General features: G+C 50.6%; 1 protein-coding gene across 2 annotated transcripts in view; it reads right to left on the bottom strand.

Moving 5' to 3' along the window:
* Positions 1–1,148: 1,148 nt before the first annotated feature.
* Tbc1d9b (TBC1 domain family member 9B) overlaps positions 1,149–12,009 on the bottom strand; it is a 40,046-nt gene continuing 29,185 nt past the window's right edge. The window contains exons 16-23 of one of the 2 annotated variants that reach the window (XM_051168449.1): positions 10,923–11,163; positions 10,500–10,565; positions 8,676–8,747; positions 8,382–8,432; positions 7,212–7,214; positions 4,618–4,674; positions 4,092–4,198; positions 1,149–2,699 (exon numbers count right to left, since the gene is read on the bottom strand). In XM_051168449.1, coding sequence (XP_051024406.1) covers positions 1,989–2,699; positions 4,092–4,198; positions 4,618–4,674; positions 7,212–7,214; positions 8,382–8,432; positions 8,676–8,747; positions 10,500–10,565; positions 10,923–11,163 — 1,308 coding nt within the window. In that variant the 3' untranslated portion in view covers positions 1,149–1,988. The remainder of the gene's footprint in view (positions 2,700–4,091; positions 4,199–4,617; positions 4,675–7,211; positions 7,215–8,381; positions 8,433–8,675; positions 8,748–10,499; positions 10,566–10,922; positions 11,164–12,009) is intronic. The other variant, XM_051168448.1, reaches the window with a different exon arrangement.

Here is a 12,009-nt window from a genome sequence, read left to right as displayed (position 1 = left end):
CAGCACCTACATCAGCTCAGAAATGTAACTCCAGATCCAGGGGATATGATGTACTCTTCTGGCCTTCATAGAGAATTCATACATGCAGAGAAACACTCGTATTTGTAAAATAAGTAAATTAAAAAAAAAAAAAAGTCATTCTAGGGGCTGGAGAGATGGCTGAATGGTTAGGTCACAAGGGAGTCCTCTGCCTCTCCCCTGAGACCTGAGCTTAAAGCACACTCCCATATCTTCATCTTAATTTTTTGATTGTTTTTGGAGACAGTGTTTCTCTGTATAGGCCTGGCCATCTTGGAACTCCTTCTGTAAGCCAGGCCAAACTCAAAGAGATCTGCCTACTCTGTTTCTGAGTGCTGGGATTAAAGGCATGTTATACCATCACCCTGCTTAACAGATATATGTAAAATCATAAATTTCATCAGTAGACTAGCAGTTGCCTGGGGCTGGGAGTGGGAACAGGACTGTACTGTGAGTGAACCTAAAGGAGTCTTCCTGAAGTGGGAGAAATGATCCAGAATTGTGCTGAGGAGATGGTAACTCAGCAAGTTTACTAGAATCACCAATTTGTACTTTAAATAAACAAAACACACATTTTTATGTCCTATGTGGGTAGTGGTGTGGGTAGAGGCCAGACAGGCATGTTGGGTGTCCTGCTTGATCACTCTGCATTAGTCCCTTGAGACAGGGCCTCTCACTGACCCTGAAGTTGGCTGTTGCCAGCACTGGGGTACAGGTGGGCACAGCCATGCCCAGATTTTACATGGGTGTTGGGAATAAGCAAACTTTATAGTATTATTGTAAATAGTACCCAATGCCTCTCATTTATTTTGACTTTCTGAGACAGATGTCAATAGGTAGCCTAGGCTGGCCTCAAACAAGGCAATTGTCCTGCCTCATTCTCTAGGGCAGAATTACAGATGTGCCACCACACCTGGCACTATCACATTTATTTTTAAAGTCCCACGATCCATTTGTTAGTAGAAGCAAGAGCAGCTCTTGGGTAAATGGACGCTTTGGATTGATCTTATTTTTTTCCTCCTACACAGCCAGGGTACCTCATAACCCAGGGCATCCCAGCATAACCCACAAGTTGCCCTCTCGCCGTGTGTGTCTGCTTGAACCCAAGCACTGACAAGCTGGTATGGCCCAGGCCTGAGGACACATATATTATACTGCACACACCCTTGGACACCGAGCCTAAGACCTGTGGCCACAGTCACCACGTAACATGGAAGGTCTTGCAATTCCCCCACCTACTCTGGGCAGCCAAGCATCCTGAACTCCCACAGTGCTTTCTGGGCCACACACCTGATTTGGGGAGAAGAGAGACTGAGGCAGTGGTTCAGGGCCACATGAAGGCACTGTACACAGTGTGCCTTTTCTTTTTCTTAGAGATTTATTAAGGCATTGAGCACAGTGTGATTTTTTTTTTTTAGCCAACTAAAATGAGGGAATAGAGGGGGACCTGAGGGATGTGCTTTTAAAGTTAATGACGCAGAGGGACGGAGACCTCGTAAGTTAGGAGTGTAGTGCAAGACTCCTACCCGTGCAACAGACATTCCCCTGAGCTCCTCAGTCCGAAGACCCAGGCTCAGACAGAAGAACTTCAGAGGGTGCCTAGAAGGTTGCATCCTTTGGAGCCCAAGCGACAACTGGTGGCCAGGCCACAGGGCTGTAAGGCCTTTCCACAGACGGAGCAACTGGTGTAGTGTATGCACAGCACGGGGTGCAGGGGCAAGGAGGAGGCAGGGTCAGAGCTGAAAGCCTCTAATGCTATGGGAAAGGCAGGCTCGAGGCAGGTTCTCCAGGTTCCCAGCCGCAGGGAGGAAGCGGGCGCCCTGGCCTAGGGAATCCCTGTAAGGCAACTGGGTCTGCATTGACCTGACCTTTGCTTCTGTGACCCCCCTGCTTCCAGTACAGGTGTGTCCCTAAGGAGAAAACAGAAAGGATAAAGGGAAGGAGACAGAGACCAGCTTCTATTCCGCAGCTCAGCCTAAGGCCCCAGGAGGCTCATGGTCGCTAGAAGTACTGAACTGCCTCTCCACTTTCTTTTGGTCCTTGATCTTGAGTCCGATGTCTACCCTCTTCTCAAAGAAGTTCACCAGCACAGACTCTGTTAGGACGGAGGCCAGGATCTGCTCAAAGGAAATGCACCAATCCGTGTCCACGGCGCCCCCGATCCGTGAGGTGGCGGTGGGGCTACACGCTTCTTCTCCTACCAGCACTGTGTCATCTGTGAGGTCCTCACACTGCAGGGAGCCTGTGCTGACTACTGAATAGGAAGACATAGACATGTCGTCTTTGGTTTCATCATCAGACAAAAGCAGGGAAGGAGAGCCCTGCCCCTCGCCACTGCCTCCCTCTGCTGTCACGTGACTGTCCTGCAATGCTTTCCCAAGATGAGTATCACCACTGGCTTTGGCCTGGGGATCCCCTGTAGCTGGTGGCTGACATTCCTGTGCTGGGTCCTGATGGGGTTTGGATATGGATGGCTCATCCTCTTCTGTGGCACTGTTGTGGTTCCCGCTGAGGGCACCATCCCTGGGCTTCTTGGTTGTCCGGGCTGAAAACTTCTTCCCCACCTCACCAATGCGGAGGAGAAGGCTGGCCACGGTGGCGATGGCATGGTACAACTCCTGTTCCATGGGGTCTTCGCTGAACATGTTGTAGAGTGTCTTACACAGCTCAATGAATTGCTCCTTAGGGAGAAAGGCAGAAAGAAGGCAGAGGTGGTTATAGACGGGTGGGTACACTCTCCTACAGCCAATGGAAGGCACAGGCCACTGTCACTGGTGTTGGCATTCTGGTGCCTTATCATTCCCAGGCTAGGAAACTGAGCTGTGGGGAGGGCCACTGTCACACTGTCCCTTCAAAGCCTTTCTTCCCAGCTGGGTTTTTGTTTGTTTGTTTTTTATCTCATGAATATACCTCTGGCTGGCCTGGAACTCCTTATGTAGACCAGGCTGGCCTCTGAATCTACAGAAATAAACCTGTTTCTGCCTCCCAAGTGTTGTGATTAAAGATATGTGCCATTACACCCAGTACCTTTGGCTTTTTAGAAGAGAGAGAAAGATTAACAGGAAGAGGGGGAGGGAGAGAGAGAGAAAGAGAGAGAGAGAGAGAGAGAGAGAGAGAGAGAGAGAGAGAGAGAGAGAGACACACATATGTAATTGGAGATCAAAGGATGACCTAGGTGGCTCATGTGAGCTTCTAGGCATTTCCCATGGGAGTGTCTTTATTTAATTAGTTAGGATGTTTTTTTTTTAAAAATAGGGTCTTTCTACATATCCCTGGCTGTCTTAACACTCAGTATGTAGACCAGGCTGGCCTTGAAGTCACAGAGATCTGTCTGCCTCTGCCTTCTGAGCTGGGATTAAAGGCATGAACCCACACATCTGGATTTTGGAAAGGAGGTACCATGGGTTCCAGGGATCATAGGCCATCTGGCTTGTGTAGCAAGCACCTCTGCCTTTGGCTATCTCCCCAGCCCGGCTTGTTATAATGGCAACAGAAGTTACTGTGTGTATGTTTCCATGGGGCTCCAGAGGGTGATGTCAAGGTAAGCCCACGCTCAGTCAGCTGGGGGTAGAGTGGAGGGAGTCCAGGATAAAGCTATTTTCCATGGGCCCATTCTTAATGCCTAGGTGTAGAAGTGCTTGGAATGCGGGGCCTTCTCTGGGCACAGCTAGGGTGAAGTCCAACCTGAGAGTTGGGTTGGTGTTTATGAGAACATCATGGCCTGCCTGCACTGGGCTGAGGAGGAACTGCAGTGCTGTGGATGTCTCCTCTCAAAGGCTGTCAGTGTGTCTCTGGCTATCGGAGACTAACCTTCCCCAGTGCTTCTGGCTTACCGGGTACCGATTCAAACTAAGCAGGTAGTTACCATGGAAGCACTATCCTGTCCGAGAACTAGCTTTTCATCTTTCTGTAATCATCATTACTGGCCATTCAGGACTAGAAGGCCATAGAGAGAGTAGGAAGAGAGTTCCTACCCACAGGAGACTGTTTGAGTACAATACTAGGAAGCCATCCAAGCCCCAGGCATAGACAGAATTCTCTAGAAACATGCTGTAGATTCTGACTGAGTCTACCTGGTTCATCTTGGGAAGGTCCTTAATGGTTTCCTTCTGAGCCTCTTTCTCCTTAGCCCATATTCGAAGGTAGTGTCGGTAATCCAGCGGGCTGGTCCCCTTCTCCTCTGCAGGTTGAGAGAAAGAGAGATTAACTTCCATCTGTCAAATGAGAGAAAGCAGGCTGTGGGCCGACGGCAGGGTGTGCTGCTCTCAGACCTGAGGTTACTTGGGTACTACTTACAAAATGCTCTGACACTTAGGGAGTGTTTAAAACACCCCCAAATTTCTGGGGGTTAGTGGAAGTAGGTTGGACCTAAGTTGACGAAGAATCTAAAGCTGTCTTCTCCAAGGCTGTAGAGAGGCGGCTATGAGAGTGAAGCCTTGGCTGCACACTCTGAGGGCAGCAGACGGGGGCCCCATGGCAGCAAGGTGAGCCAGGCTATGCACTAAGGCCATCCCACAGTGCCGAGGGAAGGATTGTTAACAAGCAAGGGGCACTGGGTCCCACAGCCCCTGGCATGTCCAGCAGGAGAATAGCCTGTACCTCTTCTTTCTTGGATGTCCTCACTTCCACTTCCTTCCTGCTGCTCCTGTGGTAGTACTTCCACACACCAGAAAAACAAAAGCAAAAACAAGAAAACAACATTCATTTGACTACAAACCACGAGGTTCTTAAAGGTCGCACCTGTAGTTCTGCAGAACCAGCCCCTCCAGGGCCCCATGCTGCCCTCCTGCTTGGCTGGTCCCAGGCCTACAACATAGTGGCGAGGGACAGTAGGACATATCTTTACTTGGCTGCAGTTAAGAATAACCAGTTGCTGGGGACTCAGTTCAGTGATGGAGTTCATGCTGAGCAAGCTGCAGGCCCAGGGCTCCATCCCGGGCACCACACACAAAGGGGCACCCCCTCACTTTCAAAAGAAAACAAGGCTCACAACGCATGTTGTGGAACAAACATGATCACTGATGAATTCAGTTGCAAAAAAACGCAAGGGAGTGATTCCTTCTAAGATTGTCACACCAGTAGAGGGAGCTTTTGTATAGGACGCTGTGTTCAGCCTACTATTTTTTATTTGTTCTTCATATTAATTAATCGTGTGAGAGCACATAAGCCACAGCGCTTACATGGAGGTCAGAGGACAACTGTGGGAACGGGCTCTTTCTTTCTAGCATGGGTCCTAGGGACTGCTGACTGGCAGCGAGCGCCCTTTCCTATGGAGTCATCTCCTGGCCCCTTAGCCCAGTGTTTGATAAAGTGCTACATTTGCTGAAGTTGGCATACTGTACTGTGCATGGGTGAACACAAACTTAAAATTCTCCAGAAGGCCAATGGCCCTCTGAGGCAGTGTGCTGCTAGGGGACCTCAAGGGATGACGTCAGGCAGATCCCAGCTCTGAATAATCTTCCGGGACTGTGCTGGTAGCAATGAGGGACAGGTATCTCCAGGCTTAGGCTCTTACTGTGGAAAAGGAACTCTGTTGCCTCAGGGGTATGTGGGGCCCAAGGACAGGCCTGGGTACCCCAAGGGCTCTCCTAGGAGTAGATAGGACATGCTTAGGTCATCGTGGTTTGCCTAGGCTTTGGGTGTAGAAGGTGCACTGGCCTCTTTAAATTGTATTTTCTTTCCTTATTTACATAGGTCTCATTCAGTGAACTTGCCACAAAGATCAAGCTGTCCCCAAGGCCACAGAGATCTACTTGCCTCTGCCTTCCAAGTGCTATGATAAAAGGGTATGGCACTACTTCTGGCATAATTTGTATTCTTTTTTTAAACATTGAAAACAATTATTTTATGGGTGTGGCTGTTTTGCCTACATGTACATAAGTATGCCCTGTGCACACATAGTGCTCATAGAACCAGGAGAAGGCATAAAAGAAAGCCACCGGAACCGGGATTACAGATGGTGTGAGCTGCCATGTGGCTGCTGAGAATCCAACTCAGGTCATCCAGAAGAGTAGCCAGTACCCTTAATCTCAGAGCCACTGCTCCAGCCTCTCTAACTTAATTCTTGACTGTAAGGTCATGTTCAGATTCAGGTAAGCCTTCAACACTGTTATAGGACAGTGGTAGCTTGGTACACACTATTTTTATTTTCTCTTTGGTGCTACTTTGTTACAGTTTATTTTATTACTTTTGTTTTGTTTTTGGTTTTCTGAGACAGGGTTTCTCTGTGTGTAGCCCTGGTTGGCTAGCCTGGACTTTGCAGACCTAGGGTGGCCTCGAACTCACAGGGATCCACCTGCCTCTGCCTCTTGAGTGCTGGGATTAAAGGCGTGCGCCACCACGCCCGACCAGTTTACTACACCACCACCACCATCATCATCATCATCACTTATGACAGAACCTGGAGCTATCCGTAACCTGGCAAGGGCTCTACCATCAAGTTACAACACCCCCGGGCCTTATTCTTATCATTTCTTTTTTCCAAGACAAGGTTTCTCTGTGTAGCCTTGGCTGTCCTGGACTCACTTTGTAGACCAGGCTGGCCTTGAACTCACAGAGATCTGCCTGCCTCTGCCTCCCGAGTGCTGGGATTACAGGCGTGCGCCACCAGCCTGGCTACCAGGCCATATATATATATATGTTATTTGTTTGTTTGTTTTGTTGTGTTGTTTTTTTCAAGACAGGGTTTCTCTGTGGTAGCCTTGGCTGTCCTAGAACTCAAACTGCAGACCAGGCTAGCCTTAAACTCACAGAGATCCTACTGCCTCTGCCTCCCAAGTGCTAGGATTAGAAGTGCTTATTTTTAATATTAATTCAATAAGTTAATTCTTTTTGTTATCGTCATTAGTTCGCTGCTATTGTATGAGACAATATCTCACTGTTTAGCCTTAGCTAGCCTGGAACTCTTCGTAGACCAGGCTGGTCTTGAACTCACAATAGCGACCTGCTTCTGTCTCCTTAGGGCTTGGACTAAAGGCATGAGCTCTTTCACACTGGCTTAAAATTTACTGTGTGTGTGTGTGTGTGTGTGTGTGTGTGTGTGTGTGTGTGTGTGTATGTGGGTGCGCATACCATGAAGTGTGTGAAGGCCAGAAGATGATTTGTGAGAGTTGGTTCTCTACTTCCACCAGGTGGATTCTGGAAATCAAATTCTGGTCGCCAGGCTTGACAGCAGGCACCTTGACCCACAGAACCCTCTTGCTAGACCATTATTTTTAAAAATTCACCATGCAATTAGGCTAGCCTCAAGCTCAAGCCTTTGCTGCCACCTTGGCCTCTATTGGGACTGAGGGCATGCAGTATGATGCTCCAGGTTCCATTCCCAGCACCACGTGAGAGAACCCAGGTCTCACAGGCAAACCAAGTGCTCAAACACTGAGCTACACTCCCAGCCCTTGTGGTCAGTTTTGAATTACACATGACCAACTCATCGCCAAATCCCAGGGCCCTCTGCCATGTCAGACACTCTAAATGAGCTTTACATGCAACAGAAACTCAGTCCAAACAGGCTCTCATCATACTTATTTTCCGGCATGAAAAAATCCTGTGAACTACAAGAAGACCATCAAGGCTGGTGGATCATGACCCAGGGGGGTCTGCTCAATATTCGAAGGTAGTGTCGGTAATACCAGCCAAGGACAATGCATGCAGTAAACCCCTATTCAGATCTAGCAAATGGACAGCACATTCTCCACAGTTGTGTGGAGAGTGGGGACTGACTCTGACATGAACTATGATGCCCCCTATTTGACCACTTCCCCTTAGTGAGGAGGCCTGGTGGCACTCAGAGGAAGGGGAAGCAGGCTACCAGGATGAGACCTGATAGGCTATGACTATATGGTGGGGGAGGAGGTCCCCTTCTGTCACAGGCCTAGGGGAGGGGAATAAGGTGAAAGGGGTGGGGGGGAATAGGAAAATACAAGCAAGGGGATAACAATTGAGATGTAATCTGAATAAATTAAAAAAAAAAAAAAAAGAAACAAAAATTCTGTGAAGCTTGAAGATGTATCCCCAGGGGAGCATCTTATCCCTCCCTCCGCTCTTCTATCCTGAACCTGTCTCACATAGTCACTATGACGATGGTATTCTGCATTCCTATAAACATGCAATTTCTGCATGAGGGTGCAGAGGTGAGGCCCTGGGTTTGCTCCATGTCTAGCATGCGGTGTGTGCACCCTCATCATTAGCCCATCCACAGCAGATTGCCCCCACCAGAAGCAGTGTGGTCCTTGGTTGTTATCAGGATTTATCCCCACAGGATGAAGTTCCAAATAGACCCCGGGACATAAAAGTTTCTAGGTTTCTGAGCAAAGGGAGACAAAGCCTAGAGGTAAAGGGGTCGCCCCTGCCCTCCAGGGACTGACCTTGTGCCTCCCAGGGCAGGAAAAGATCCAGATCTGAGGCCAGAGGAGATGCTGGAAGGGACAGCAGAGGTTGCGTAGAGGGCAGAGGGAGAAGCCCACGTCCAGGGAGACAGAGATGCAAGAGAAACAAGGGTTGAGAAGTCTACATGGGCCAACCTGGCCCAGAAGTGAGCACCCCAGGGTGGCATGCTCCCCAAGCCCGCAGTGGGGCTGCTGGCTTCCTACATAAGTACTATGGAGACCGAGGGCTGCAAACCCATGGCTGGTTGTGCTGGGTGTCTCAGCAGGACTCACCTTCTGAGGAGCTGTCCTCTGTGAAATAATGGGTGGCCTCCAGAGCAGACTCTGCTTCCTCTGGGATCAAAGCTGTGTCCCAAGAGAAGGGACAAGTGAGGACAGGGGAAGACTTCGATTTCTAGTCAAAGCAGAAAAGGCCACCCTCCCCCGCCTCATGTCCCACCAGGCTGAATACTTTCAATTGTAACACCTGACATTCTTGTGAGACAGGACCTCATCTGCAGCACAGGCAGTGCTCAATCCTACCTTAGCTTCCTGAGTTGAGATTACAGATGTGTCTGGCTTGCTACCTTGATTTTGACAATGTGGGATTTTTTTGGGGCGTGTGTGTGCTAGGGATTGACCCCCACCCCAGGTTATCCCATGTGTTAAGCACTTGCTCTGTGGTTGAGCTAAGCCCCCACCACTGACCTGTCTGGAGATGGGATGTACATGTTGGGTAAGAACATAATCCATACACCCAGGAGCCTGGTGAGCTTAGCCATCCCGCCACACACAACCCAGCTCAGCAGAGCCCTTTGGGGCATTTTACATGCCTACAGGTGTGTGTACACACACACACACACACACACACACACACACACACACACACACACACACACACGACTCACTTAATACCTTGGCAACTGTGCTACACCAATACATCCAGCCTGTCTCACACTCTGCATTTGCTGGTAGTGGCTGACAGCAACCTGCGGTTTCAGATTCCCAAGGCCAGGTACATGTGACCCTTACCATCCCTGTTGTCTGAAGGGGATGTGGTGGTGGTGGGGAGCAGACAGGTGGTAGGACCCAAGCATCCAAAAACCTGGATGAGGCAGGCTAGGTTGGCTCGGGTGGTGGGCACAGCCCCAGTTCTCTGATGCAGCTCAGGCCTTTCGCCTCTCACCAGCTGCATGTGAGAACTGTGCACCAAGAGCCACTTCAGCTCTGCCAATGGAGCTGTCATTTGAGGGGCTCTGATTAGTGATCTCACTGCGCACAGTGAGAGTCTGCGGTGTGTGAGGTGAATGGTATCTGCAGCCTGGCAATGCAAAACTCACTCAGGGGCAATTTTGAAGGCAGAGACTCTGTGTGAACTGCTCAGGGGGAGGCCCCAGACAATAGAACTGGGAACCTGGGGCGGTTGCCCCAGAGGAAGCAAGGCGCCCTGGGTCATCACTTCCATCTTTCTGGATCTGGTTCCTGCTAAGGAAAACCTCCTTCTTAGGGGCTGTCCCTGTGGTCACTCTTGCTGACCTGGATGAACTTTGGCCACATGTGAAGGATGCTGGGGCCATGTGCTGGCTGGCCTCTGTGAACTGCTCCATTTGGCTCACACCAGCCTCCTACAGGAAACATCCCATCCTAACGACAGCTCCAGCACCACTGAGAGGCCGGAAGTGGGGCCCCTCAGGACATGTGACAGGATCTGCAGGTGGCCTTGGCAGTGACCCAAGCTGTCTTGGGATAAACAGGGATCTTTGGGTAACAGTTACTTTAAGAACAGAGTGTGTAGGACCCAGTGTCACACTGGCACCTCCATGATTAAGTATCCTGCCCTGATGAGGATTCTGGGTCACGCTGGCCTGTTTGATGGGCTGAGGAGCTCCACTGGAATCTTCTCTCATGCTTTTCCCACCCTGGGCCTGTGCTTAGACCACTAGGGTGGACCTCAGCCCTAGCTCCTCACCCATACGGGGTCCTAGAGCCTCCCTTCTACCTAGTTCACTCTCCTGACTACAACCATCCAATGTAAGTTGGTAGTTCATTGGTACATATTAAGCTCTGGACAGCTGAGGGGCCCAGAGAGGCCACAGCAGAAAGCCTGAAGGCACTCACCCGGGGGCAGGTGCAGCTTGTAGAGGGCTTTGAGCTTCTCTGTGAGGTCTCCATGGTACATCCCACCTGTGGAGCAAGGACAGGGAGGGGGACATGCTCTGCAAGAAGGCTCCAGGGACACACTCAGCCCGTGTCCCCACACCCTTCCTGTGGGTTCTAGTGGAGACTGTGCCCTCTGGGAAGGCTTGGTTCCTCCCTAGCCAGGTCTCTAGGAAAGATCAAATGAGCCCTGGGCCTCTTGCTCCCATCAGACCCCATGGAAAAGCTTAGCCTGCTTTGGGGCCAGAGCCTCAGACTGATGCAGAGAGATAGTGGAAGAAACTGCTGAGGGCTGTCAATGACAAAGACTCAAGGCTGCCATCTGCTGGCTACAGGAGGGACGAATGCACTGGCTGGTGCTTGGAAGATGGCTGAGACACTCACTCATGCCAGTCACAAACTCCTTAAAGTTGATCAGTGAATCCTTGTTTTGGTCCAGGAGGCGGAACATGCGGCCTGCCAGCACAGACGTGTGAGAGCCACAGGCCCAAGGCGTCAGACTGGCAAAGAGCTCCCGAAACTGGTTGGCATCGATCCGGTACTGCTCCAGGTAGGGTAGGCTGGGGTCTCGGTGGATGGCTGCTGAGCGGCTACTACCCCAGTACTGGCTTGCCAGATGCTTGGCCTGCAGGGGACACCGTCTGGTGAGATGGCTTTTGGGGCTCTGGCTCTCAGGGTTACCAGGGTGCCTTCCCTGATCTGTCCATGTCTGCACAGTCATAGGCAGTGAGCACTGGCCAGGTACCTCAGTTCTCACGCTAGTGCACAACAGAGGAGCTAGACAGGGCTGATGGGCTCAACTGTTCTGATACAGTGTGGTCCCACCTTGGCAAGTGAACCCAAGGTAGCTGGAAAGGACTACAGGAACTGGCAATGTGCATCCATAGCCTCAGCACTCAGGAAACTGAGGCAGGAGGGTTACTGGACCTCCAGGGTTCAGTGTGAAGCAAGCCTAGGCAACACAGAGAAAACCCAGCTCAAACATAAACAGAATAAATACCCAACTACTAAGGCACTCGCCCAAGTCAGTCAGTCAGTCAGTCAGTCAGTCAGTCAGTCAGTCAGTCAACCAACTGCTCCTGCCACCACCAAAACCCAAAACCAAACCAACCAGAGGGAGTGTGCCCTTCCCCCTCCTTTGAATGCACCTGAGATCTGTGTGCAGAACCTCCCCTGACTCGCCCTCAGGCCAGGGATTACAGGCTGTAGGTCATCCACCATCACTGGCCTGGCCGCCCAAAGCATTCCTTAGCCACAGCACCTAGGTTGAGGCGTCCAAAAGACTGACCTGTGTCTTTTGATAAACCACATGGAAAGAAAATTCTATGTCCACTGTGGCCACCGAGAGCATGACCCAGGAGCTGCTCAGGACAGTTCTGTCTGTGACCCTATAGGAAAAGCTGCCGGAAATTACCAGAGCTGGAGCTGGGCACTGCTGGTTTCAGTACTTCGACCCAGCCATACCTGAAGC

Source organism: Acomys russatus, chromosome 25 (assembly GCF_903995435.1).
Source record: "Acomys russatus chromosome 25, mAcoRus1.1, whole genome shotgun sequence".
Classification (NCBI taxonomy): domain Eukaryota; kingdom Metazoa; phylum Chordata; class Mammalia; order Rodentia; family Muridae; genus Acomys; species Acomys russatus.
The sequence above is the reverse complement of the archived record's forward strand: the minus strand, read 5'-3'. Positions and strand labels throughout refer to the sequence as shown.